Here is a 27,748-nt window from a genome sequence, read left to right as displayed (position 1 = left end):
ATTGCGCCACCCACCAAAGTAGCCTTGCAAACCTGTCTCAGGGCCTCTGCCATTGCAGGGCCTGTGCTCGCAGTGTTACTGCCGCTGTGACGTGACACCTAAAGTGTGTGCCACATCAGTGACCCCGTTTTACTGCATGTCAGTCACCCCTAAGGTAGGCCCTAGCTAGCCCTATGGGCAGGGTGCATTGTAGGTAAAAGGTAGGACATGTACCTTAAGTGTGTGACATGTCCTGGTAGTGACAAACAGCCATTTTGGTTTCTCACTGCTGTGAGGCTGCCCTCCTATAGGAATGCATTGGGGAGTCCCTGATAAGTGTTTTAGTGGTTATTCCTGATATGAGCAGAGGAGTATGGTCAAGTTTGGTATGTTCGGAATAGTATTAATAAATGCTACACAATGGTGTACTTTGATATATTATCACTATTTTAGAAATGCCACTTTTAGAGGTTGGCATTTCTGTGTGCTATGTGTCTGCCTGCCTGATGTGGATTGCATGTCTGGCTTTGGAGTAACAGGGGCTGGTGAGGTGTGTGTGGCTCAGGGGAGGGCAGGGTGAGTCAGCGTTAGGCTGAATAGGAGATCTGCATTTGGAGCAGTGGGAGGAGTAGTCTCCTGACCCTGAATAGGTCTGTGCCTGCCTGGGTGAATGCTGGCTCCGCCTCCCTGTTGGTGGTCTGATGACCAAGCCCTCACCTTACAATAGGGAAGAGGAGCTTGTAAACAGAGTGCTCCAAAACCCCCCAGAACCAGTTCAGGCTGGTTCCCCCAAGCCCGGTGCCAAGAGCAGACAATGGAAAAGGTACTATAAATATTGTGGGGGGTCAGACTGATTTGCATATAGCCATGTCTGAACTGGGGTGTCTGTGACCCCATGTAAATGTTGTGCTTTTTGTGCTTCCTGGTTACTTGTTGCTGCTGGGCCCCAGGAGGGAACAGCGACAAGGGACTGCCTCCCTGCTGGACGGCCCTGTGAGCTAGCCTACCTGGGCCCAGCCTTTGCCCTGGAGCCTTTGGGGGCTTGGTGCATCATGAGCGCCATATCTTTTGCTGCAGGAAAGAGAGGAGCATGTATGCTCTGCAGCACTGGGCTGCCTGACCGTCCTGAGGGAATTTTGGCGTGGGGATTCCCCTGCACAGCATAAGGGTGAAGCATGAGCACACCCCGTGTTTGATCCTGTTGGCGGGAACCCACCCCGCATTGCTGTCCTTTGAAGGTGGCAGCCTACCCTGCCCTTATGCTTATTTTAAAGCGTGAGCCCACCCCGCATTGGTGTATTTACCGAAGAGGAACCGCCGCCAAGATTGGCGGCCTGGAAATCGGGCAAACTGCCTGGTTGTGGGCGGGGCTAAGCTGACGGCCGGCCAATTGCAGCACGGCCAAACAGGAAGCCTGGCCTGAGGAAGGCGGGCCCCTGTGTACCAGAAGGAGCCCCGGGTGTTGCCCCAAGCATCAGAGCCTGGAGAGTTCCAACCCCGCGTCTGGTGGAGAGAGACGGGTTCGCCGAGACACTGCCGGACCTCTCTCGCATCCAAGGAGGGAAAAGAGAGAACACCCCGGTGAGTGTGACTTGAATCCCTGAGCATTGGTGGGTGCCGGTCGAAGGCACCACGAAGAGCCCCGGTGAGCTGAGCTCAAATCGGGCAAGGCTGATGGCAGTGCTTGGGGGATCTTCACAGCTGCACTGCAAATGCGCGGCAGCTGCAACAGAGGGGTGATTCTTGTTTGGGCAAGTTGGAAGGCCTCATTTTGAAAAAGGCACCTTCTGCAAGACGAGCCCCAGGAAGGTGGGGCTCTTGAGGCACTTTTGCGTGCCGGTCTTTCAAGCTGTACCCCAAGAGCGTGGGCAGCAGCACCGAGGGGGCACTTTTGCTTTGCCATAGAGGAAGGGGGGAGTTGCACCCCCTAAGACCTCAGCGCATTATGCATAGTGAGTTGGCTGCATTGGCAGCAAAAGGGCACTTGGATAGCCCTAGGATCGTTTTTGGAAAAGGGGGTGGTGATGGACAGAGTTTCTGAATGATGCAGAATACTCTTACCAAGTCAAGAGATCATGGTTTTAATCAATCACCGTTTTTAGCTCAATGCACCATCTCAGCTCAGAACCTGGCTATATGCAAATTAGTCTGTTCCTGTCCCAGTGCATGATGGGAACAGGGCAAACCAAACTACCAAGCCAATTCTTATACTGGGAAGGAAACAAGCTTCCGGGGACCGGTTTCTGGCATCACAGCCTTCTTCGGCCCGGCTTGCTTGAATCCTTTTGGAAAAGGGGGGTGGTGATGGTCAGACTGATTTGCATATAGCCATGTCTGAACTGGGGTGGCTGAGTGAACTAAAGAATGGTGATGGATTAAACCCAGATCATTTGACTGGGGGTGAGTGTTTGATTTATATAAACGCTCCGTCCATCATCCCCTTTTGTATCGCTTTGTTCGCCCTAAGTGTGGCAGGGTATGCTCAGACGTGAGTCCCTTGTTCACTTGGCCACTGGATTCAAGATAGCCTGGCTGATGAGGATTATGAATCCGAAACCGGTCCCAGGATGCTTGTTTCCGGCCCAGGGAAGACATGGCTTGGCAGTTCGGGCTGAACTGTTCCCATGATGCACAGGGTCAGACTGATTTGCATATAGCCATGTCTGAACTGGGGTGGCTGAGTGAACTAAAGAATGGTGATGGATTAAACCCAGATCAGTTGACTGGGGGTGAGTGTTTGATTTATACAAACGCTCCGTCCATCATCCCCTTTTGTATCGCTTTGTTCGCCCTAAGTGTGGCAGGGTATGCTCAGACGTGAGTCCCTTGTTCACTTGGCCACTGTATTCAAGATAGCCTGGCTGATAAGGATTATGAATCCGAAACCGGTCCCAGGATGCTTGTTTCCGGTCCAGGGAAGACATGGCTTGGCAGTTCGGGCTGGACGGTTCCCATAAGGCACAGGGTCAGACCGATTTGCATATAGCCATGTCTGAACTGGGGTGGCTGAGTGAACTAAAGAATGGTGATGGATTAAACCCAGATCAGTTGACTGGGGGTGAGTGTTTGATTTATACAAACGCTCCGTCCATCATCCCCTTTTGTATCGCTTAGCCCTAGGATCGTGCCTTTACATTTTGGACAGAGGACCTTTGAGCCCTACAGAAGGCCAGTTGTCCTGGGTTCATTTCAGTGTGTATGCTAAGGTGCTGTGTTCACTTAATCTATGGTACTGGGGTGCATTACTCATATTTTAGGCATAATGTGTTTATTCCAAATATGGTTTATTCCTAATGTGTCTATGTCTACTGTGATGCCTATGACATATTGTTGTTATGCTTAGGATGTTTATGTATAATGTGTTTATGCCTACAGGGATTGAATAATGTGGTTATGCTGATGATTATGTCCAACTGCTAATGTGTTAATACTGAGTACAGTATTTTTCCAGTAGTTACTGGTTGTAATATTTTTACTACTTGTGCTTGTGATGGGTCTGACAGTGGCCCGATAGGCCCTTTTATGTATATAATCCCCTGTAAATATTGCCTAGTGCCAGTTGGCACAGTGTAGATGTGTGATTATAATTCTGATGTGTCTTGGATAATACAAAGGCTATTTTTTTATCTAACCTTGTGTGGAGTTTCTTTGGTAGTGTGCCTAGTGTGTTGCTGCTGTGTGTTTGTGTGGTGCAAACGCTTTACACATTGGCTCTGGGATAATTCTGAATGCTCGTGCCAAGCTACCAAGGGGGTGAGCCGGGGTTATCTTCAGCGTGTAACTCCCTTGCCCTAACTAGAGTGGCTGTTTCTGCCTGGCTTAGGTGCATGCCCTAGCCAACCAGAAACCCCATTTCTAACAATGACTTTATTAATGAGTTAGCGCTGGAATGGCTGAAGGGAAGTAGATGGGGCATAGGCAGTGTGTGTGACAACAGTGGTAGTATTGTGGAAGAAGAAGCAGTGTATGATCTAGGGATAGTTAATGCTTGTTTGCTTAAATGCATGGATGGGTGTGCGAGGGCCTGGATAGATGCCTGAATGACTGAGTTATCCAAAAACAGCATCAGGAGACACAATGAGTAAAGGTTGAGCTTGGCAGTGCAGATATATAAAGAAGGGAAGTGAAAGGCCCTCTTTGCAATACACAGCACCCCATAGAATATGCCACTTGAAACAGTGATGAAAGAGCACATTCCACAGTAAGTGTTGGAAAGCGATGCCTCCAAGTTCCCAGCCATGATTCAGTCACTCACATTGACCTACAGGAAATGTGTGCTCTGGAGGAAGCACCCTGGCAGGACCTAACAGAGGACCTGCCACATCTACCCCCAAAGGAGTGTATGGGGCAGGAACTTGATAAACCCTTCCCTAAGTCTTCTACTTAAAAAAATAATTTCAAATGTAGTGGAGGCCAGAGCAAGTACCCACGAGTCTCACTGGATGTACAGGTCTTCTGGCTTGCCATACGCAGCAACCAGCAGCAGCTTCTTTTCCGGAACCTAACTTGTTTATTCAAGCATTTCTAAACAGAATTTAAACCAGTGCATGTGGCAGAGCCCTTCTCCTTGTAGGGATCCTTGCAGGGTGGCTACATTTGTGTCTCTTTATGACACCCCAATAGTGTTATTCTTGCCACTGTCTATGTACAAAGCAGGGTCTTGACATGATAAGTATGTGATCCAGCTGCTAACCCATCTCACATATTCTCGTCTCCCTCAATGCCCCAGGGTCCAATTTAAGTTGTGCTGTTCCAAGCTCCACTGGTAGACTCATTGTATTGTTTTGCTCCAGGTCTTGCAGTTCAGCTTACGTTGCTGGTACAGAGTGGCTCTTGGCTCATGGTGCCGCAAACAGATGATGCACTGCTGCAGGCGCTCCACCATGATGAGGTATTTGCGCGTGGTGATGCTGCGGTCAGGGCAGCAGTCAGAGATGGTGTATGTAAAGGGGAACAGTGCAAGTTTGCAAATGTCACCAAGGACACAAACCAGTGTAGCCCTCCAACAGCTAGGCACAAGCTGCAGGAAACAACAGGGTTGTGTCATCGCTGATGAAGCTTTGCACAAAAAGAATCATTGTCATACATCTTTAATAAATTACGGTGCCCATTGTGAGGGGTGTTCCCTCATCCAAGATGGCCATTAAATATCAGTTACTATAAATATGTCATTGACCGACACTTTACTATGAAATGACTCTCCTGTAGGATGATGCACACGATGACTGACATTTCAAACCATCCAATAACAGAACATGACAAAGAAATGTAAAGCCTTAAAAGTTGTTGTGGACTTACACTTCAGCCATCATTTTCAATAGTGTTCCTGTATGATCCTGGTCTCGCTCTGGCTACAGTAAATACTACTTGTTCCAACAACAATTTTGATAATCGATTACAATGTACTATTTAACCTGGATTTTCCATTGTGCTTGTGGCATTCTTTTTTCTCTGGTGCCTTATGATTGATGATGCACCTATTTTAAGCTTTCAATTAACACTTAAAAGGAGATTCAAATACTAGTATAACAAATACAAGGTGTGTCCTGCTCCCTCTAACATCAGCATTCTCTGGTGGAAGTAAGACATTGTAGGTGCGCAGAATCACTGCAATTGTATGAACTGTAATACTTGGGCAATTAGGTTCGAATGTTCTCTTGCTGGCCCAATAAACCCTGTGCATGAAAAATCTAAATCTCATATATATATGCAAAGTGTATGAGACTGCGCTACTCTGAATACACGGTTATAAATTGGTATATGACCCTCCACATCTCTGCCTGAAATCCTACTATATATAATTTCAGAAGACATACATTCTTTGGGCCCGAGTCACAAAGAGCAGGGCTATCTACTAGAGTAAGAGGCACTCATGCACCAGTCTTTGTGAATCTGCCTGGCCTCTGTTGTTCTGGATTGCACGATTAAACTTATTGATAGTATTTCAGTTCGGACCGACTGCGCCATTCTCTCCTCCTTTCCGTCTTATGGCATGGATACAGAAGTCAAAAAAATACAATGCAAAGATAGGGTGATACCAATTACGTAACTGTTTCAGGCAAGGAATGTAAAGCATTGAGCCATATAAGTATGTCAGGTTTGAAAGCATGGACGACGAACCCCTAAATTGCATGTACAACAGAGCAGATGTGACACACATTTCGAACCCTGATAACAGCACATGGTTGACCCACAGTCACACACACAGCTCCTCAGTAGCCTCAGAGGTAGGTTTGAGAAAGAAAAGGAGTGAGAACTACAGCGAGAAAAGAAGGCTCACAGAGCTATGTTTGCTTTCTATTGCTGATGTCGCGTTCATGACCTTAGTACAACCCCAGCAATGGTAGTGCAAGGGGTTCCTATTTACAAAACGGGGACAGGGGCTTGGTTTCGGAGGGGGGGGGGGGTCGCGTCTTACACCCCCTAATAAATGTATTTATTTAGTAAATAGTTGGGCACAGGAGCTTTCAGTCGGGTATGGTAAGATATCAGTCGGATTTCACTTGGGATTTTTAAATACCTACTCAGACAAAAACACACGTACACTCTTCTGTTTCGAAGGTCTTAAACATGGGTGTTTAATAAAATACTGTGTTTTAAGTACCCCCCAAAATCCACACTCCTTTCCCTTTCCATTGTCCCTTAAGCCCACCTCAAGCGCTGCTTTTACCATAATAAGTAACATGATATCCCAGCATGATTGTCAGACAATCTGAAGCTCCCCCCTTCCCCACCTCCAGTCTTACTGACCTAGATCTGACTAAAATCTCTACCACTGGTTATTCCTATAAAGCAGCTGTGTTTGAAAGCAGTGAGCAGTTGGAAAGACGTGCCCTTTCCCACATCAATACAGTGCGTAGACTTCACCAGAATAAAAGGTCTAGAAATAAGTCCTCCTTATATAGCGCCATGACATATTTTTGGGAACACAAGAACAATACCAGGACGAAATCTATATGTAAAAACCAAAAAAAGATTATTCCAAAAGTTACTTTCATCTTATATATATATATTCTCCTACCTGTATGACTCCGGATGTGCACTCTCAGCGTTCCATTGCTTGCAAACTTTTGACCACAATATGGGCAAATCTTCTCCTTCTCCCCAGTGTGTGTCTGCAAGTAGAGAATGCACGTGAGCACGGATTTCAACCGATTAAAAGCAGCTGCAAATAACCGACGACGGACTATGCTGCATTGTTCATATTTACAGTACTCATTTTAATATGGAATCTATTATGTGATGTCTTTACTGTTATATCGAGAAACATGCATTATGGATTTGACATTCTGAAGTCACCTGGAGAATTTAAAGTATTCATCAAACATATCCTGCGGCTTGCAAAACCCTGCAGATATAATTTTTGCTGTCTTTCTGAAATGAAAGGCAAGAAATTTTTTGTATAAGATTTGCAGCTGACCTGTGCATACTTGTATCATCAAATATCAGTCAGTTCTCATCAGCTGTTTTTAATCAGATGATAGGAAACAGGCCACTGGCTTCTGCCCTGCGAAAAATGCCCTTCCTTCATTTTATGCAAGATCATAAAAGAACCTTTCTATGGAACTGACCTCGATGATTATACCACTTTTTTCGAGGACAATTATTCACCGTAAACATTATTTATCCTCCTAATCCGATATATTATACTTTTCAGTTTTTACCTAATATCTTGAACAAATCGATATCCATCCAGCACGATAATAAGGTCTATGATAAAGACTAAAATGTTAGGACAGTAATTTGCAGCAGGGAACATAAGTGCCAAAGTGGGTGCTACTAGTGGGAAGGGGTTTATTATGTAAGGGCTGTAAGCCTCAGAATCATGATTCTTTCCACAACAAAATTCAATTTAGGTGCTCGATTAATCCTATGTATAGTCGTAATTCCCAGGCCTTGATTCAAACACTCAAACACTTGGAGACACTGTAATTTATGACTGAAGAAAATGTGCAGAAAGAAATGTGCATTTATTGTGATTATTTAGCATTTATAAATCTAGGGCTAAGAGTGGGAACATGAATGTTTCCAAGCACAACGTAAGAGTGACGTGGTCATCACCCACAAGCTCTACCAATTTCTATATATATATATATTTGAAAATCAGTTCAAAAGCTACCTCCACTGCACCTGGACATCTACATTTACTCCCAAAAACTGGTTTGGGTGTGCGTAAGGCATGGAGAGGTTTCCAAAACACGATATTTCATTTCCTGAGGCGTATGGTAGGTGATTTCATGGTGGGGCACTAAACAAAATGTTTGATGTGCTAACGAGTATTTCTGCCACTGTTACTCTTGTAGATTTTCGAATTTTATGACAGTTTGCAGGAGTAAGCGTAGGGGAGTTGGAGTATCATGGATATGTTTGACTTGTATACGTTTCAATGAGTACCTCTGGGGTTTCCTTTTAATTCTCTGTAGATGTGATATCTAGGCAAACCTGGATCAAAATTGAGTAGATTGCCTTATATTTTAAAGATTTTTGTGAACTGACCATTAAGAGCAATTTGCTTGATGGATCCAAACATGGATACATTAGTCCACTGTGTTTGAATGTTGCAGCAATGTCCTTCTATCTGACAAGGGATCTACAATTAGTACACAACACTGAAGCTTAACTGCTGTGAGTAGGCTCTCTCGTTGGGCTTGAAAACTCCATTGATAGCAATCTATACGGGTTACTTGTGACCCTCATGACCGTGGGTCATAAGGTTTTGTCATAATGATTTGTAAAGCTCTGCAGTACTCTGGGTGTAAACAATATATATGGCTCCTAAATTATGGTATATCCTAAGAGGGGTTTCACCTATTTATGTATAGGGTATTTCTTAAGGCAGTGAGTGGGCTGGTATTGTCAAATATTGTCACAGAGGTATAGTACACCTTTCCAAGACATTAGATGTGGCTGACCCTCTTGGCATTCAGGTGCTAAGAGCAAGACTTATTTTTCCACTTGGCTTTTTTAATGATATTTTTGATTATTTCTTACAATTGTAGTATCCCATGTTTATTTGTTGATTTCATACTATGCTGATGTTCTTTGTGGTGAAATTAGTTTTTACTTAAACTAACTAATGAAAAAAGGAAGGATGATGTTGCTAAAAGGGTATCCTATATACAAAGGAGCTCTGAAACAGTCAAACCATTGGACATAAAAGGTGTGATCCAGAAAGGCCAGCATTTATGACATATACAAAACAATAATTAGCAGATATGCATTGCTAAAGCTCAGGAAGCTAAAATGGGGACATGAGTAAAGATCGCAAAACATCTCACAGTGAAGTATCACGTAGAGAGGAAACAAATCATGAGCGAGAGAGTCACACATTCAACCACACTGTATTAATTATCTAAATACGAGGGGAGGTGTGACATTGGCGAGGCTGGAGCACTGCTAATTTACAAGTTCCACCAAACTCTAAGTAACTCTCTACATAGCATAAACTAGTACGTTAAACTGCTAACATTTACTCTATGTCATTTTCATTTGGCGTTTCTTGCTTTCTCACTTTCATATAGATGCATCAAGCATCCATTCTGCGAATCCCAAATAGCGAAAAATAACGAATCGCTATTTAGAAATAGCATCATCCAAATCGCTAAATATCTGCGATTCGCACCCACCCGCAATCGACAAATGCGAATCCGCAAAAATCCCTACAAAATCGCAGAGTCGGCTGTTTCCAACCCTCTAATAGCGAATCCGCAATTACCGAATTCGCAAATAGCAAATAGCAATCTCGCAGATTGCGAGATCGCAAAAACGTGAAGTCGCATTTGGAGCTCAATGATGACATCACTACCAGGAAGTAGCCTGCTCCATGCATCATTTGGATTACAGAGCTGGATACAGGAGGAGGCAGAGCACTGAGCTCTGCAGTGCCAATACAGGATTGAAAATAAAACCACAATGTCCCCGGAAGCTGCAGGACCAAGTGAAAAACCCAGGCACGCAAAATAAAATTTTGCGAAAAAGAACTTGAGTACCTGATAGAAGGAGTGAGCAGGGACCACGACCAACTGTTTGGGAAGCTGTCCCGGAAGGTGCCCGAGGCAACCAAGAAGCGCATCTGGGTGCGCATCAAGGCAAAGGTGAACGCGGTGGGAGTCACGCACCGGTCCATCTTTGACTTAAAAAAGAGGTCGTATGACATCAGAGGCCGTGCCAAGGAGCGGATAGCAGAGAGACTGGGGGAGTCAAGGGCTACGGGAGGGGGACACCCCACAGTCCCTGAAAACACCCCTATGGAGGACCTAGTGGATGACACCATCCACCCTGAAGCCTGCGTGGGAGTTACTCAACTGGACACCTCCTGCGCCACAAATCAATCTCAAGGTAGGAGCCATGCTACTGCGATCCCGTACCCTAACAATGCCCATGCCCATGCCCCCAGTGCAATCCATATTTGTAACCACAGTATTCCAGTCCCTGCTCCTTCCAAACGCCCAAATGCATTGTGGAACCTGTAGTGTGTAAATGTGCCTTGATAGCCACACACATCCGAAATAGTCAAGTAACACAGACCCCTAGGCCCAGTCAAGGAATGCAGACATTAAGCAATAGCAAGCCTGCATGAATGTTGATACATCCCAGGTGCCTGAATCAAATCATTAATCATGCACTCATCCACATCACAGGTGCTGCGGATGCTGGCACGTCTGACAGTGAGATTCTCCACATTGCGGAGACACCGGAAGAGATGGAGGGGGAGAGCCAGCCCGCACCTGCACCTGCACCGAGATCCAGGGCCACCCCTGCAGCTACAGGTGGAGCACAACCTCACATCTCGGCACGTATGGCAGTGAAGCAGACCCCACCCCCACCCAGGAGGCAGACATGAAGCACAGCAAGTGTGCGGGCCCACGCCAGCAGCAGGTTAAGGCAGTAGCGCTCCGTGCCCACCACAGCAGCCATGGAGCAGCACTCACACAACGTGGGCCTGGGCATTGAGGCTCAGATGCTTGCTGTGCACATCAAACAGGCGCAGCACATGGCAGCAATGCAGCTGCAGCTATATAAAACAGCACGCAACATTAGCTTCCTCACAGAGAGTGTGCAGGAACTGACCACGGCGGTGAAGGAGAGCAACCAGCTGATGGTAGCGCAGCAGGACGTGTCAGCCTACACATGTTCCAATCACCTGATTGGGAACGCCACTTCCCAGCTCTCGCGCAGATCATTGGCCATGCAAATCCAGATGGTCCAATGCTGTCCTGACGTTGCAAGGGCCCTGGAGCAGGTCACCAACGCTGTGGAGCACCCCAACAGGCGGCATACCATAGCAATGCAAGGGGGGGGGGTGATGCCAGCGAAGGGACATCTAGCCTCAGCATCCTGTCTGTGCCGGTGCAAACAGAAAGGCTGCGCAGTGCCCGGCCCAATACTGCATCCCAACAGAACCAGCCTAACATGGAGGGGGAGAGGCGACAGGGTGCGTCCAGCAGGAGGTGCTAGTTTCATGACATTTCCGGCAGTGCCGTGGTGAGGTAACCAAGCACGCCAGCTCAGGTTACATGAGCTTGGATGTCTGAATACAGTACCCTCATTTTTTACTTGTGAAAGCACATTGAGACCTTGTGAATTAAACAAAAGCTTTATTTTGAAAACAAATCTTCCTCATGTCAATCCTTAATGTGGCGTGCATGAGTACAGTGTTGTGTGAGGGGTATGGATGCACTAGAAATAGTTCTGTGTGATGTGCGCGTGGCCACTGTGATCTTCAGCAGGATTCTCCCCGTGTGCATGATGCACATGTGCAGGTGGCAGGTCGTCCCCCTCCGACTCACTACCAGACACCTCAACAGGTATCCTCCGCTTGGTGGCAATATTGTGCAGCATGGCGCACACGGCAACGATGCGGCAGCAGATCTCGGGCGGGTATTTGAGGGCCCCGCCAGTCTTGTGGAGGATGCGGAATCTACTCTTTAACATGCCAAATGTTCGCTCAATCACATTCCTGGTGTGTATATGCGCAGCATTGTACCTCTGTTCCTGTGGTGTTGCTGGGTTGAGGTATGGGGTGAGGAGGTATTCCCAGAGGGCATAGGTGCTGTCACCTGAAGGGAGGAGCAGAGGGTCAGTGCCTGTTATGTGCGGCAACATGGTCTTAACAAACTGTATGTGGGCATGTGTTCTTACCTAGGAGATGTCCCTCGCCAAATTCACCCCTGACCAAGCGGGCGTATATGCCGCTGTGCCTGAAGATAAATAAATCATGCGTGCTCCCTGGGTATTGTGCCACAATGTCTGTAATGATGGTTTTCGAATTGCAGACCACCTGAATGTTGAGGGAGTGATATGAATTGCGGTTCCGGTACATGTATTCGGTCTCTGCGGTTAGACAGATGTGTATGTGGGTGCAGTCAATGCAGCCAATTACATGGGGGAAATGGTACGGTTTGATAAAAGTCCTGTTTAGTTTGCATTAAGTTCTGTTGGGTTGTTGGGAAGGTGATGTGGTGATGGATCTGGCTCAGCATGGCGTCCACGAAACTCTGTAGGCAGCGTGCAAGTGTACTCTGGAATACACCCCCTGCAACTGCCACTATCCTCTGGAAGATTCCGGAGGCAAGGAGGTGCAGGCAGCACAGGACCTGGACATGGGTGGGCACGGCATTGGTCCTCCATGTTGGGTGCTGCATCAGGGGCTCAAGGTCTCTGATGAGCTTCAGGATCACAGCCCCATTGAGCCTGTATTTGGAGAAGATCTCATCTTCAGTCTGGCCCAGTAGTGTAATCCGCAGCCAGAAGATGCGTTCATGGATCCTGCGTCTGTTCTGTGCTGCAGCCTGGAGCCTCAGCCGCCTTGCCATGTAGAGACCTGCCATTGTGATTTTCCTCATGCTCCTCATGAGTCTCCTTAAGTGTGTTTGATTTAGCCAACACCTGTTTGTGATTTCCAATATTTTTTTTTTGCCACTTTGACTTCATGGTTACCACCTGGTTTACCTTCTCCTTAAATTGCAACTCGTAATTTGCAAAAAACTTTTTTTTTGCTATTTGCGATTTTAGATGCATGCGGATAGCGATTTGTTTGCTAATTCGCTATTAGTTAGCAAATTCGCATTTTAATTCGCAGATTATGTGGCGATTTAGTATTAAGGAATCGCAGAGGGGGTTTCTATGGGTTTAGCAATTCTTTGTTTTGCGAATTCACAAAGTGTTGCTTTTCCACTTGATGCATTGCGGAAGGGGAATTTGCAATTGTGAATGCTGTTTCGCAGCTATTGCGACCCCAAATTCGCTTGATGCATCTATGCCTTAGTTTTATCGATGGCAGATGTTTCGCCATTTAAGACCTAATGTCTGTGTCACAAATTGATTAAGTGCTCCTACAGTTGGATTGCAATTAATTAAAGCTAAACAGTAAAATGTGAGGGTAAAACAGGGGGTGTTGTAACATAACCAAATAATATGGGGATTGCTGATAAATATGTATCAATACATCACACGTACAGTTTATGAGGACCATAAAAAAGATTGTACATATAGGACACATTTGAAGCATGTTCACAGCTCATCTAAGTCCAATTAGTCTTTCTGTAGCCTCCTTACAATCATCATTTAGCGCCAGGAAACTTATGGTGTCAGTGCGCTTTATAAGTTTAGCTTAACATTAACATCGCAATCTAAGTTGCCCTTACTTCATATTTTGCATCTTTACATAAACCTGTGCTAAACCTCGACTTGGCACTTTAGCTTTTAAAGTACTGCATGCAGTACAGCGCACACTAACAAAGAGTACTTTCTGCGAATGCATATTATGGGTTAAACGGAGTTCTGACTATTTGGACGGCTATTTAAAAATTAAAAGTCTGGCATTGCATATAATCCCTTCAATCCTGGTAGGTATTTTTCCTTTAACGCCTGCTATTCAATCCTCTGTATCGAATGACTTCAATTTGCCAATTTGTTTGAAAAATCCTCAGTTCTTTCCAAGAATACTATACATTCTTCCTACCTTAATAAAAATTCAAGTGGACATAGTCCACATTATATAATCTATTGTACTGTTTCATGTCAGAGAACTAAGTCCAATTTCTTCCCTGACAATAGTATTATGCACAGAAATGTATCTGATTTTAGTGGACCTATTTTGAAATTTGTAAAAAAAAAAAAAGCAATGCATCACATATTACATAGAATACAAGGACTAATTCCTTTTGCTCAAAGCCTACAATCAGATTTCCTGAAGTCATCCAATACCCATACAGGAGTGTTTGGCCAATAAAAGAAGTTGTGGATCTCATTTGCCATAACAACATATTTAAGGAGAAATATATGATGACGTTAAGGTAGAAGCTTTAACAGACAACAATATGAGCATATAAATAATGTACTGAATTACCACTACAAAAAAGAAGCAGTATTTAGACTCTGTTCATATTCAACATCAAACAATTGAAACTGTATATTACCAAGTGTTAATTTGGGCTAAAAGAAGTAAACGCAGTAGTGAGGAATAACCCTATTTTGTGTAACGCTGAACCCAGCCAACCAATTGGTTAACTATGTTCTTTCAGTTTACCCAGACATAATAATGTTCGTAACATTTTATATCTATTCTCCTATGGAAAATAAATTGTGAGACTTTTTATGGCTGCAAAATTCAGTGAATTAACTGTAACGCGAATTCTGAGAATCTTTCAGTCCTAAAACAAGTATTGCAGAGGTCTGATAGGAAGTTGAAAGTCTACAGATTATCTCATTCAGTTGCCACACTCTACAACAACTTGGGCTTTCAAAGTGGCAGAGTACCATTCCACTGGTTAAAAGTCTAACCAGATTGAATGGTAGCCATGGGAAAACGTTTACTAATGTGAGTTCTGAATCTGTGTAGTCTGTCTTTACATCAACTGCAAAAAGGGATCTTTATCTACAGTTGGTTCGGCACCACTTCTCACAATCCACCTACACTGCCTAAATTTGTGTATATCTTGAAACTCTACAGAGATTGACACACAATTCATAATTACACAGAGGAGGCTTAGCCATCTCTTTTATTAGCACATGCTAAAGGACTGAGAGAGGACAACAACATTCATGACTAGTGCTGGATGCCATAGAAACTGAAGAAGGCAGTTTGCCCGGAGGCATCTAGGTGAAAATGGTGGCAACCGCCTGTAACTTACTACACATCTTGTCATCATCTCCCACTCTTCACCATCCTGAACAGCTTTATTCCAGTGTAAGCCATCACTTCAATATCATGAAAAGTTTATCGTTTGTAGATCTAGTGGCATTGATTTATCACTTTATATTATTGCATTAACCTTTTTTGGGGCTTTATGATTTGTGTGCTCACTGCTATTTGATATCTGCTCATACTGTCAATACATCTGTGTTGTACTTCACCCTCCTTCATCCGGACACCACTTCCTTTCAGCTAAGCCATGACTGCTTATCCACGTTTAACATAGAGAGTATAGGAAGCTTGGGAGACAAATTTTGCTTTGTAGACCAAGTCCCAAGAGTCTGGTTACATGGGGACAACAATAATCACCCCTATGACAGTGTGTGGTTAACACTGTGGCTGCAAAGACTAATAGGTCAATTGCAATAACATAAAAGAAAAGCACACACAGCCCAAGTCACAGAGATTGGTCTATGAGCATATGTGACTTCTTCTTCTAGTACTCCTGGCTTACTCATGAAATTCAGGCGTGAAGCAGGAACAGTCCTGGCTTACTCCTAGACTTCAAGAGCACTACAAGAGTAAGTCATAATGAAATCTTTGTGAATCGGCCCCACAGAATTCTTAGAGGATCTGGAAGGAATGTTGACTATGAAAACACTGTCAAATGGAATTAATCCAGAATTTGATTACAGAAAACTATTTAGAAAGTTAAAATCTTTATATTTAAACCTGGCTATGGAGTGCACCCAGCTCTACTTCTTCATTCTCACTAGGTGCTATATCCTATAAAGTGGCTTAGTAATGAGAATAAGGAAATGCATCTACCGCTCTCACACCATGAGGGTAAGTAACTTGAGATCATTAGTTGAACACCCCTGATCACCTAGAAAAACCCCATCATTTTTGTGTATTTTTTATAATCTGTTACCCGGAGCATAACATAATAATGCAACAGTACTACAGTTCAGTTAATTACCTACTTCATTATATTGTTTTTAAATATCATCGCAATATTACACCTCTCATGTCTAGTCAAGCAGATTCCACATTTTCTTCAAAGAACGTCTTTGTGTAGACCGTATACTGGTCTGCAGGCTATATTGGCAATACAAATTGAAATCACGCCTACATAAACTTTTATCTTGGGGGCCACCAAGATATAACCTATATGGTTATCCTAAAACCGAAAGACATTGTATTCACATGCAAGGTGATAAAGGAAAAAGAAACATGTTTGCATTGGCATCTCCTCTATTGTTGTATCCTGCAGGTATCTGACAGGGCTAAAGAGTCTTGCAAGTCCTATTGCCTTCCCAACCTCTCATCAATTGCAACTTTCAGTCATCAAGAATTACTTTCACTAAACATTTTAAAATGACAGCACAGGCTGGACCAGATGATGTCGTCTGTTCCAGTGAATATGAGGTCCATACATACACAAGCATGTGCCTTGGATTAAGATTGTATGTGGCACAGTTACAACTTATGCACAAAATAAATACAAACACTGAAAAAGGGTGCATATGAGTTAATACTAGACAGTACTAAAAGGGAAAGAAGGCCCTCTAAATATTCATGCAATAGTATCTCTTTAAATGTTGCCATTTTGCAAACACAATATGAAAATGTCCATGGGGCTCCAAATAGATAGTGAATGAGATCCTTTGTATAATTACAAAGACATTTGCCTAAAGCAGAAATTCTTCTAGGAGAATATGGGAAGTGTGTGAATGTGTGAATCTTCAGGACTCACAACTTTTATTTATGTTTTGATAAAACTTCAGTTTGCAACTTTTAAATATAAATAACCCACAGAAAAGTGAAATAACATAGAAAAACTAGCTGGCAATCTTTTTGGTAACAAGCCTAGTATACTGAATATCACACAATTATTTTTGTCACTTTGTTCTACCCTTATTTACCCACACAGTTATGATCATGCTGGCCCATGGCTTCTCTATATATACTTTGAAAAACACTTTGCAAGTATGGCCGCTATACTCACTAAACATGTCTAATGACAATGTCGGTGCAATTGGCACACACTTAGCGGTCTATTAGTATGCCAGGTGGATCACCACCGCTCGTATGGCGGTTGCGACCCGCCCGACATTTTCCTCCTCCCGCATCCCATTTCCCCACCATATTACAATGGCCGCGGAACGCAGGCGGACGGAAATACCGCCTGCCGGTTTTCCGCCAGTTGACGAGTCGACCGGGCGCCAAAAGGGGCTGTATATGGTGGCGGTGTATGCAAGACACTGCCATCCATATTACAAACCATGCAGAGATGTGCATTTCCATGGTGGCATTGCTGCCATAGAAAGGCATGCGATCTCTGAATGTGAGGGTTCATTGCGAGCGCCCAGGGTAATGGGGGGCGGGGGTGCACATGGGGGGTACCTATGGTGCCCTCCTGCATTTGCATGCACAACATGGCAGGCACCGCGCGGTGCCTGCCACGTTGTGCATGCAGATGCACAAGGTGCAGCCCCAGCATTGTGGTGGGCGGTGCTCTGTGCACCACCTGCCACAATGTTGTGGATGGGGATGCCACCGCCACCATGGCGGTGGCATCCTAATTGCCGGTGCGGGACCGCCACACCACTGGCGGCCGGTCCCAGCAACGATAGGGTGGCGAGCGGACGAAAGTCAGCCCGCCATCCTAATAGGCCCCTTAATGAGGTAGAAGCATATGCTTTTGAATTGCAGAGACTTTAGACATTTTCTCAAACATATACACTGATGCGTGCCACAAGAAAAACTACAAATGTATAGTTTAACATAGTGTGTGTAAATCTGTGTTTCCGCAAGTGGTCTGCAGTGGTATCACTTCTTAAGGAATTGCTGGGTATGATGAAAGGTAGTCTTACTCGGATGAACAAAGTCATAACACAACATCAGGGACTGAGGTGAAAAAAGCGTCTGTCATTGCGTCGTTGCCATAAATCAAGCATTAATTTTCTAGAAATGTATATGTCATTTATTCCCTCATTCTATCAAACTTTACCAAGCTTAATGAAAATTGTAAACTCCTATAGCCATTTAAAACTTTCTCTAAAAAGTACCAGCTCAGAGTCGGTGGCCAGTAGTCCGGGTCAAAATTATAATATTTCTCTTCAAAAGAAATTCCATGAAAGGTGATGATCATTTGTATTCTGTGCAAAACCGCTGCACAATATATGGGAAAAAAAACTTCTGCAGTACATTATGGAGATATTGAAAGTTACTGAGGAGTTTCTATGACCATATAGAGCAGTGGTTCCCAAACTTTTTTGACCTACGGCTCCCTTGATCAATTGGCCATTGACCGTGGCTCCCCATTACATTTTTTGTGTGTGTGTGCGTGTAATCCCGGCTTCGGTAGCACTTACATTTTAATCCCTGAAAATAATTGGGATGAAGGTAGGGAGAATAGTGCATGCAATGCAAAGATATACCTACTCTCACTTTTCACAATACTTGTGCGCCCTCTAGCCATACAGTGGCTGCATCTGTTTGCAACTAAACTGAAGCTGGAAACTTTCAGCTGAATCCAGTGGCACTGGGGGGCCTCGGGCACAGTTTGGAAACCACTCGTATAGTTCCTTACATCTGCTAGTTAGTGATCCGTATAGTATGCAATGAGGAATTGCAAAGGCTTGTTCGCTTTGTAATTTTCCTTTCACATTATGCCAGGTCAGTAACCTACCACTTAGGTTCATTTGGACACGAAGTCCACTCAGATGGCTTACATGTGTCCAGTTCAATTCCAGTAGTAAAGGAAGCTCTAATCATGTCAAGAAAGACAAAGCCTATTTTTGTAGCCATGGATTCATGTACTAAAACCAATCAAAAGAATGCCAAGGCATTCAGAGTACTGCTGGTGCTATACCTCAGGTTAAAAAAGTTAGTGCTGTTAAATACTGTCTGCCTATTCAAACCACTGTAATTAGCAGCAAAACATCAGCAATAACCACATTATGGAGTATTGTTGTCATGAATGAGAGCGACTGGATTGGAATTACACCGGATCTTATTCAGTGCTAAGAAAGTCAAACAGTGAAGGTATCAGATGGTAACATGGGGGCTATGCAGCCCCAATCTTTTTTTCTTCATAAATACTGGAAAACATGGACAGAAACATAAATAAATTAGAAGATCTATCACTGTGGGCATTGGACACTGTGGACCATGATTCTTTTTTGAAAATACAATCTATCTTAACGTCCTTGTGCCATTGTGGTGCGCTGGGAGCACGGAAGAAGCTGTCTCTGCACAGCTCCCCAGCACTCTCCTGGAATAGCACCGGGCACTATCTCTTAATGACGAGAGCTTCAAGCAGCGGTCTCTCGTCAGAGTAGCAGCAGCCCTCTCTCAGCGCTGGGAGCATGGAAGAAGCTGTCTCTCAGCAACTCGCCCGAGGACTCTCTTGGAAGAGCACCAGGCACTACCTCTTAACGCGAGAGCTTCAGGCAGTGGTCTCATTAGAGTAGCAAACCCTCTCTCAGCAGGCAGGAAGCACAGAAGAAGCTGTCTCAGCACAGCATCCCAGCACTCTCTTGGAAGAGCACCAGGCACTGTCCCTCAGCACAGTGAGCGCATCCGGCAGCTGTCTCTCTGAGATGAGATGTATTCCATTGACCTGTGCTCATAAAAAATACCGAACCGTTTCCTGTCCTGCTGTCCTCATGTGGGGATTGTTCAACAGCTACTGAAACAAACTGAGAACACTCTCTATGAGGGTAACGTCTGCTACTGTGTATTTCTTAACTCATGATAAATTATTACACTAACATGACACCATTTTGTAATCATAAATGTAATTGTAATTGTACTTATATATTGCACACAACCCCCAACAAGGCCTTTTTTGTTATTTTTGCACCTTAGCGCTATCTGGGACAAAGTTTCACCTTAGTACCAATTTGACATCAAAATACAGCAAACAACCTAAAGTTGACCAGTCATCATTTCCAAAGGTCTTTCAACTGCTCAGCAACACATATTGCTGAGTTTATAGTAACATCAACACGTATTGCTGAGTTTATAGTAACATCAATATGTATTGCAGAGATTATTGTAACATTTGATCCGGTTGAGCTAGGGACAAAGTTGTGTTAAACTCAGCAGGTGGTGCATGAGCTGACGGGTTCCGTGTCAAACGCATCAAATCCATAGATATGCAGAAAACACAGAGGCCGTGAGATCGCATAACTTATATGGCCATGCCTATATATAAGAATTCTTGTACTTCATAAACTTGAAGTTCGAATGCGTCATAAAATTATAAAGTATAGATCCTGCGCACTGCTGCTCGGCCTGGAATGAGTAATGGTTTAATGAAAGGTGGTTTTACATATATTTCCCTCCAGATTATGTCAAGCGGCTTCAATGGCAGACTGGCCATTTCTCTCCCCGTATTGACCCATGGCAGGTGATAATGTCCTATTACTTACCGGTAATCTTCATTACTCCGGGTCCCGTTGTCCTCGTCCCCTTCATTCATAAAATAACTAACTCACAGACAGAAAAAAGAAAGCAGGAATGCTGGTACGCCCCTCCCTCTCCCTATAGGGAGTATATAAGGGTACAGTACCCAGCATGCCTCCTGAACCACCAAGCCCAAGATGAGGGCCGGAAAGCCCGGGAGGGAGGGAGGGATGTAATGAAGGGGACGAGGACAACGGGACCTGGAGTAATGAAGAATACCGGTAAGTAATAGGACATTACCCCCAGGTCCCTCCTGTCCTCGTCCCCTTCATTCATAAAATATGAGAATACCCAAGCAGCAACCGGCCATCATCAAACAACAAACCACCAGGACACAGCAGAACAGCAAACCCAGCAATTTATTGAAAACAACAGCACAGCAAAAAGAACAAGCATTTACAATGCAATGGTTTTGCCTTTGTTAAAGTTTGAGCTATTGGCAAAGCTCTTGACATTTTTTTTTTTAACATAAATAAATGGCATTGTTATTTGCAATGCCACTAGCTTTATCTTTCGCAAATGACACCCACAAACACCTACAGAGAGCCCCCCCACACACACTGCGAGCTCCCTCCACACACTGCGAGCCTCCCCCCACACAGAGCCCGCACACACCGAGAGCCTCCCCCACACACTGAAAGCCCTTCCCCCACACACTGAAAGCCCCCCCCACACACAGAGCCCCCCACCCTCACACAGAGAACCCTCCCCTTGTCTGGCAATGTACACTAGGCCCTTAGAGTTCTATAAAGCTTTGGAGAGAGTTATTCTGCTACTGTTCATTATAAAGAATATATTCGTTCCCAACTATACAATGGCAAAAGGTAAAGAGAGCAAGAGGGAGAGAGAGATAAAGATAGAAGGAATAGGAAAAGAGAAGGCAGGAGAGATAAGCATAATAGATAAGGAGGGAGAGAGCAAGCAGAAGGGAGAGGACGCAAGAAATAGAGAGAGCAGGAGAGAGAAGGAAAGGAGGAGTAAAAGTGAGAGCAGAATAGAGTGAGGGAGTAAAAGAAAAAGCGTGCATGATAGAAGGAAAGAGAAGATGGGAAGACAGGAGAGAGAAGGTAGAAGAGAGGGGATGAAAAAAAGAGAGAGGAAGAGGAGAAGAAAGGAAGAAAGTAGGTGTAAGAGTGAGGGAAGAATAGAGCAGTAGTAAATAAAAGAGAAAGACTGATGGCAAAATGGGGAAGGAGATGCAGAGTAAATGCAAGAGAGAGATAAAGAAAGGCAAGAATGCAAAATTGAAAGGGAAGGCAAGAGAGAGGGAGATGTATGTATGTTGCGTGTGCTAGCTTAGTATCTAAGCATTTGCTGCAGGGACCTGTAAAGAAGATGGGGAGGAAGATATAGGGTGTGAAGGCAGGAGAGAGAGGGCAGAAGAGAGAGAGGATGCAGGAGAGAGAGGGAGAGCAGAGGAAAGAGAGAAAGTAGGAGAAAGAAGGAGAGAAGAATAGTGCGAGAGTGAAAGAAAGAGAAGGACTGTGAAGGTAAAATGGTGAGGGAGATGCAGAGTAAATGCAGGAGAGAGAGATAAGGAAAGGCAAGAAAGAGAAATAGAAAGGGAAGGCAGGAAAGAAGGAGATATATGTATATTGCGTGTGGTAAATTAGTATCTAAGCATCTCCTGCAGGGACCTGTAAACAAAGTCTTGGTTATAAGTTTTCCTTATTCTTTAGCTCTGTCCTCTCTCCTGACTACGACTTCACCAGTGCAGCTTTCACCTACAAACGCGTAAAATGTGCTTTGTGAGCGAAATTTTGTGTATAACTATACAGAAAAGAATGCCCAGTACAGACAGCAATTACTACAAAAAGTAATGTATAAAGTAAAATAAGTTTTAAGTATGAACGTACCATGTTCAAATAACGATTTTGAAATATGTGTAGTCGATGGGTCAGTTGCAACAAACGGCTAGTTTTTTTTCCTATAAAACCCAAATATAGTGTTAGCAAAAGATTACGAGTGCACGCAAAACAAGCAGTGATTTTCTAATGCATACTGTGCAAATGTAATCTTAGCTAAAGCTTTGCGTATTAGCGATTAATGTGTTCCAATGTAATACTATGGCAATTATTTGCGTCACGTTACTGGTTTGTATGTGCGTTTAAAAATATAGAAATCTGCACATGCACTTAGTGAAAATAAAACAAGGAATGTTGTCAGTGTTTTATTTCATTTCTCGCATCGTCCAAAGCACAGTTTGTGAACTAAAGTTGTAACTAAACATATATAAATGTGAAAGATTAGTCTTACCTGGACATATGGCCTTTTGTCTATCCCCAAAACTATGTAAAAGACATAAAGCTCCCCACGGTACTAAGACGCTTCCGTTTTTGGATATCTTGGTATGGTATAATTGTCACTTATAGTCATCATTTCAAATTTCTCCTTGTAAAGACATTAACAATGAGACTATATTCTTACATAGACATTTTTTTCTAACTTCAAGCGTCTTATATTCCAAACGCTTAATAGAAGTACTCCGCAGCAGACTGCGCGCGGATAGCTCTTCTATTACGACTACATTTTGCACATCCTGCGGTTCACCAGAGAGCGAGCCAAAGATCCCAAGACAAAATGGGGACCGGAAATAGTTACCCCACCCTGGCGTCAAATACCTGCAACGAAAGAGAAATAAATGAAGTCCAAAATTCCGAGCATTCAAAGGGACAGTATTAATTTATTTACAAAAGACAAAATCGCTTACCTGAAAGTCCTTACCCACGGAGAAGGAGACCCGACACGTCACGGCAGGATCAAAATTCCACCAATAGCAGCGCGTCCCGAGCAGGAAGGCAGGTGCCGGCAATGCCGGACCAGATTCAGGGGCGTTCCCGAGAATTTTTGGCTTTCGGCTGACGTAGCGTGACGTAGCCAAAAGCCAAAAATTCTCGGGAACGCCCCCGAATCTGGTCCGGCATTGACGGACAGGCCCGTCTTCCAATGGCTAGCCTCCATTTATGGAGCTAGCCAATGGAAGACGGGGGCCGTTCCTGTCTCCCCTACTATACTCATTAGGTTTTCGCCTGCGCGAAAAAGCTGCGCAGAGCGCAGCTTTCGCCAGGCAAAACCTAAAAACAAGGGGAATCAGGAACACACAGCCCTAAGAACCCCCTAACCAAAGTTAGTGTCATCCCCCAGAACATTCTGGATACGGTAATGCCTAACAAAGGTATTAGCAGAAGCCCAAGTGGCGGCCCTACAAATTTCAGAAAGGGACACCCCACGAACCTCCGACCAGGAAGCAGCCATCCCCCTAGTAGAACGCCCCTGAACCCCAGCCGGGGGAGGGGAACCAGAAAGGGAATAGGCCAGAACAATAACCTGCTTCAACCAACGCCCAATGGAAGAAGAAGAAGCACAGCCACCCCTGGAGGCAGAACCAAAAGAAACAAACAGGGAGTCAGAAAGCCGAAAGTCCCGGGTCCGATCCAAATAAACCCACAAAGCCCGGCAAACATCCAGCAAGGACCAAGGGAGGTCATCCCCGTCCACAGGAGCCGAAAACAAAGCAGGCAGGACCAGCTCCTGAGAGCGATGGAACTGGGAGGAAACCTTAGGGACGAAGGAGGAATCCAAACGAAGGACCACCCCATCAGCAGAAAAGGACAGAAAGGGCTCCCGAGCCATCAAGGCACCCAGCTCCCCCAGGCGACGAGCAGAAGTGATAGCCACCAAAAAAACAACCTTCAGCGTGACAAACTTCATAACCACCTCCTCCAAAGGTTCAAAGGGAGCGGCAACAAGAACCCTCAAAACCAAGGGAAGATCCCAGAGAGGAAAAGAAGGACGCACCACAGGGCGGGAATTAGAAAAACTACGCAACAGACGGGAAACCAGACCATCCACATCCGGCAGATTCCCCCAAGGAGCCCGAAAAGCTCTGATAGCAGCCCACTGAGCCCGCAAAGTAGAAACGGACAAACGCTTCTCGAACCCATCCCAAAGGAACTGGAGAACATCCGGCAAAGGACAAACCAGGGGCGACAAAGCCAGGCCAAGACACCAACGCTCAAAGTTGCCCCAATGCCTACCATAGGACTGAAGGGTAGAAGGCTTCCGAGACCGCTGAATAGCCAAGGCTAAATGGTCCGGGAGACCCCTATGCCTCCACCCCTGCCTCTCAACCTCCAAACCGACAGCCGAAGCCGCCGAAGGGGCAACATCGGAGAGGACCGCAAGGGAGACGGAAGGAAGGGGAAGAACCACGGACCCCGAACAGCCAACAGCATCAGCGTGGGGAACCAAGACCTGCGGGGCCAGAAGGGCACCACCACCACCACCTCCCGATCCTCCCGCAACAGCCGGGACAGAAAGCGAGAGATCAGAACCAGAGGAGGAAAGGCGTACAGCAGGCGAGACGGCCAGGGAAGGGACAGAGCATCCACTCCCCAAGACCCCACCTGAGGAATCCGGTAGAAGAAACGGGGAAGCTGCGCATTGTGCCGGGAAGCAAAGAGGTCCAGAAAGGGCCGACCAAACCTCACGCACACCAGACGAAAGGCCACCGGAGTCAAGGCCAACTCCAGGGAGGCAGGAAAAAAACGACTGAGGGCATCCGCCACCCCATTGTCCACCCCCCGGACATGTGCAGCCACCAGGGACAACAGATGGCACTCCGCCCAGCAAAACAACGGGGACACCACCGCGTTCAGGGACCGAGAATGGATACCGCCCTGGTGATTCAGATAGGCCACCGTCACCGAGTTGTCTGACCGAACCAACACATGACGGCCCACCAGAAGGAGCCGAAACCCCTGGACAGCCCGACACACAGCAGACAACTCCCGCCAGTTCGAAGACCGACGACTCTCCAGAAGAGACCACCGACCCTGAAGGCACTCCGACCCCAAAGTCACCCCCCAGCTCAGAGCGCTGGCATCCGTCATAAGGACCACCGGAGGAGGAGACTGCAGAGGCAAGCCCCTGTCCAGATTGGATGACAGAGACCACCAACGGAGGGCAGGAAGGACCGACAGGGATACAGGAACCAAAAGGGACAAGTCCCCCGACAAGGGATCCCAACGAGCCAGCAGGTAGGACCACAGAGGGCGAAGATGGAACCGAGCCCAAGACACCGTGAACACAGAGGCCGCCATCAACCCCAGAAGCCGCAACCACAGCCAAACCTGAAACGAACTCCCCACCAGAAACCGATGAGCCAGAGAACACAGGGTCACAGCCCGATCCACCGGCAGGAACACCCGATTCAGATCCGTGCGGAAACGGGCCCCAATGAACTGCAGGTCCTGAGACGGAGGGAGCCTGCACTTGGGGAGATTCAACAGGAACCCATGGTCCCTCAACGCAGCACACACCACCCGCTGATCCGCCAACAACTGCTCCGCGGTGGGAGAATGTAGGAGCCAATCGTCCAGATACGGGTAAACCATCATCCCCTGGAGATGCAAGAAAGCCACCAAGGGAGCGACCACCTTCGTAAACACCCTGGGAGCCGACCGCAGGCCAAACGGGAGAACTACAAACTGGTAATGGACCCCCCGAAGGCAAAATCGCAGGAAGGGACTGGAGAGAGGATGGACAGGGACGTGATAATAGGCATCCTGGAGGTCCAGAGTGCACATGTAATGACCCTGGAGAACTAGGGGAATCACCCTCTGAAGAGTCTCCATCTTGAACGGAATCCGCAACACAAATTTGTTCAGGGCCTTGAGATCCAGAACAAGGCGAAACCCTCCAGTCACCTTGGGCACCAGAAAAATGAAGTCAGGCAGAAACAGGAAGGAAGCGCCCCAGCCGCACCGGAGCCGCCGCAGGACCGCAGCAATCCCTCCAAGAGCGCCGGGTCTCCGGAAAGCCTGGCAGAACAGAGACACGGCGCAGACACCACCAGGGCCACAGTGCATAGAAGAACAGCCCGAAGTGCCCGCAGGAAACTCCCCAAGCCCGGCAGGAGGAGAGACCCGGGAAGCCAGCCCTCACCCGAAGCCCAGCAGCAGGTAAGCCCCAGGAGCCCATCGGCTCCTGGATCCAAACAGATGAAATTAAACCGTCTACAGACAGAAAAAAGAACAGGAGGCATGCTGGGTACTGTACCCTTATATACACCCTATAGGGAGAGGGAGGGGCGTACCAGCATTCCTGCTTTCTTTTTTCTGTCTGCGAGATAGTTAATCTCATATTTTATGAATGAAGGGGACGAGGACAGGAGGGACCTGGGGGTAATGATCAGCGATCGCGGCGCCCTTGGCTGGTTTTTGCGGCGCACCAGGGTGCCGCGGCGCACAATTTGGGAACCACTGATATTGAGGAACAAGGGCGAAGGGCGAGTCCCTTTATAATGTTATGCAACTCTGAGATGACTTGCAATATTTTTATCATGTACTGTGGTAAATAAATTATTTACACTATCATAATTTCTATAGATGCAAAAAGGATCAAATATAAATGAGGAGCAGAGTCCGTGGTGTTAGAGTCAATGGGCTTTATTGCATTAACTCGAGTTAAGGGAGAGCTCCAACACCAGCGGGCACAGGAGTGGTCTGAGCTTTATTCACAGAGTACAATATTTATACATTCTTTGCATACATAGGGAGGAGCCCTCCAAGCAGAAGGAAAGAAAAAGATATGAGCATGTAGGCGTTCACTGTAATGAGTCATAGGTGGGTGGGTGCATAGAGGGGGCAGCCAGGTCAGCTAAAACTCGCACTGCCTGTTTGCGTAACTTTATCAGACTTTCCACGGGGGCTGTTTCCTTTCTGTTGGTTAGGGAGGGCCCTGTGTGTCAGAGTGACTAGCATGTCTGGTCTTATCTCTAGCTCGGGGCAGCATGCAGATTGCTCTCATCTGTAGAAGTGTTGCTGCTTCATACTAGCAGTTGGTTTGGCCCTTCCTGTCCACCCCTTGTGTAACTGTCTTGGAGGTTTCCCTTGACATGGGCCCCACTTATCTCTGAGAGCCGACAGCAAAACTGGGCCTTATCTCTGCAGAGGGGCTTCTGCTCGCCTCCTGCTCAGGGCCGGAATGCAGCTTTATCAGGTCGACCCTTGTTTGACACTGTTAAGACACCCCGGGCTGGGCCTCTTCTCCGTGACTGCTCAGCAAAATATCTAATGTGCTGCAGAGAAATGTAACATGTGCCTTTTTCAGGGTCTGGCATGGAGGGGCCTGGTGACAGAGAAATAAGGCCTCTGA

At 45.9% G+C, this 27,748-nt stretch overlaps 1 protein-coding gene across 2 annotated transcripts in view; it reads right to left on the bottom strand.

The window, feature by feature from the left end:
* PRDM5 (PR/SET domain 5) overlaps positions 1–27,748 on the bottom strand; it is an 831,782-nt gene that overhangs the window by 289,584 nt on the left and 514,450 nt on the right. For both annotated transcript variants that reach the window (XM_078676853.1, XM_078676854.1), the window contains one exon: positions 7,001–7,094. In XM_078676853.1, coding sequence (XP_078532979.1) covers positions 7,001–7,094 — 94 coding nt within the window. The remainder of the gene's footprint in view (positions 1–7,000; positions 7,095–27,748) is intronic.

Source organism: Lissotriton helveticus, chromosome 2_1 (assembly GCF_964261635.1).
Source record: "Lissotriton helveticus chromosome 2_1, aLisHel1.1, whole genome shotgun sequence".
In the NCBI taxonomy this organism is placed as follows: domain Eukaryota; kingdom Metazoa; phylum Chordata; class Amphibia; order Caudata; family Salamandridae; genus Lissotriton; species Lissotriton helveticus.
This window is presented reverse-complemented; position numbering and strand designations above follow the sequence as displayed.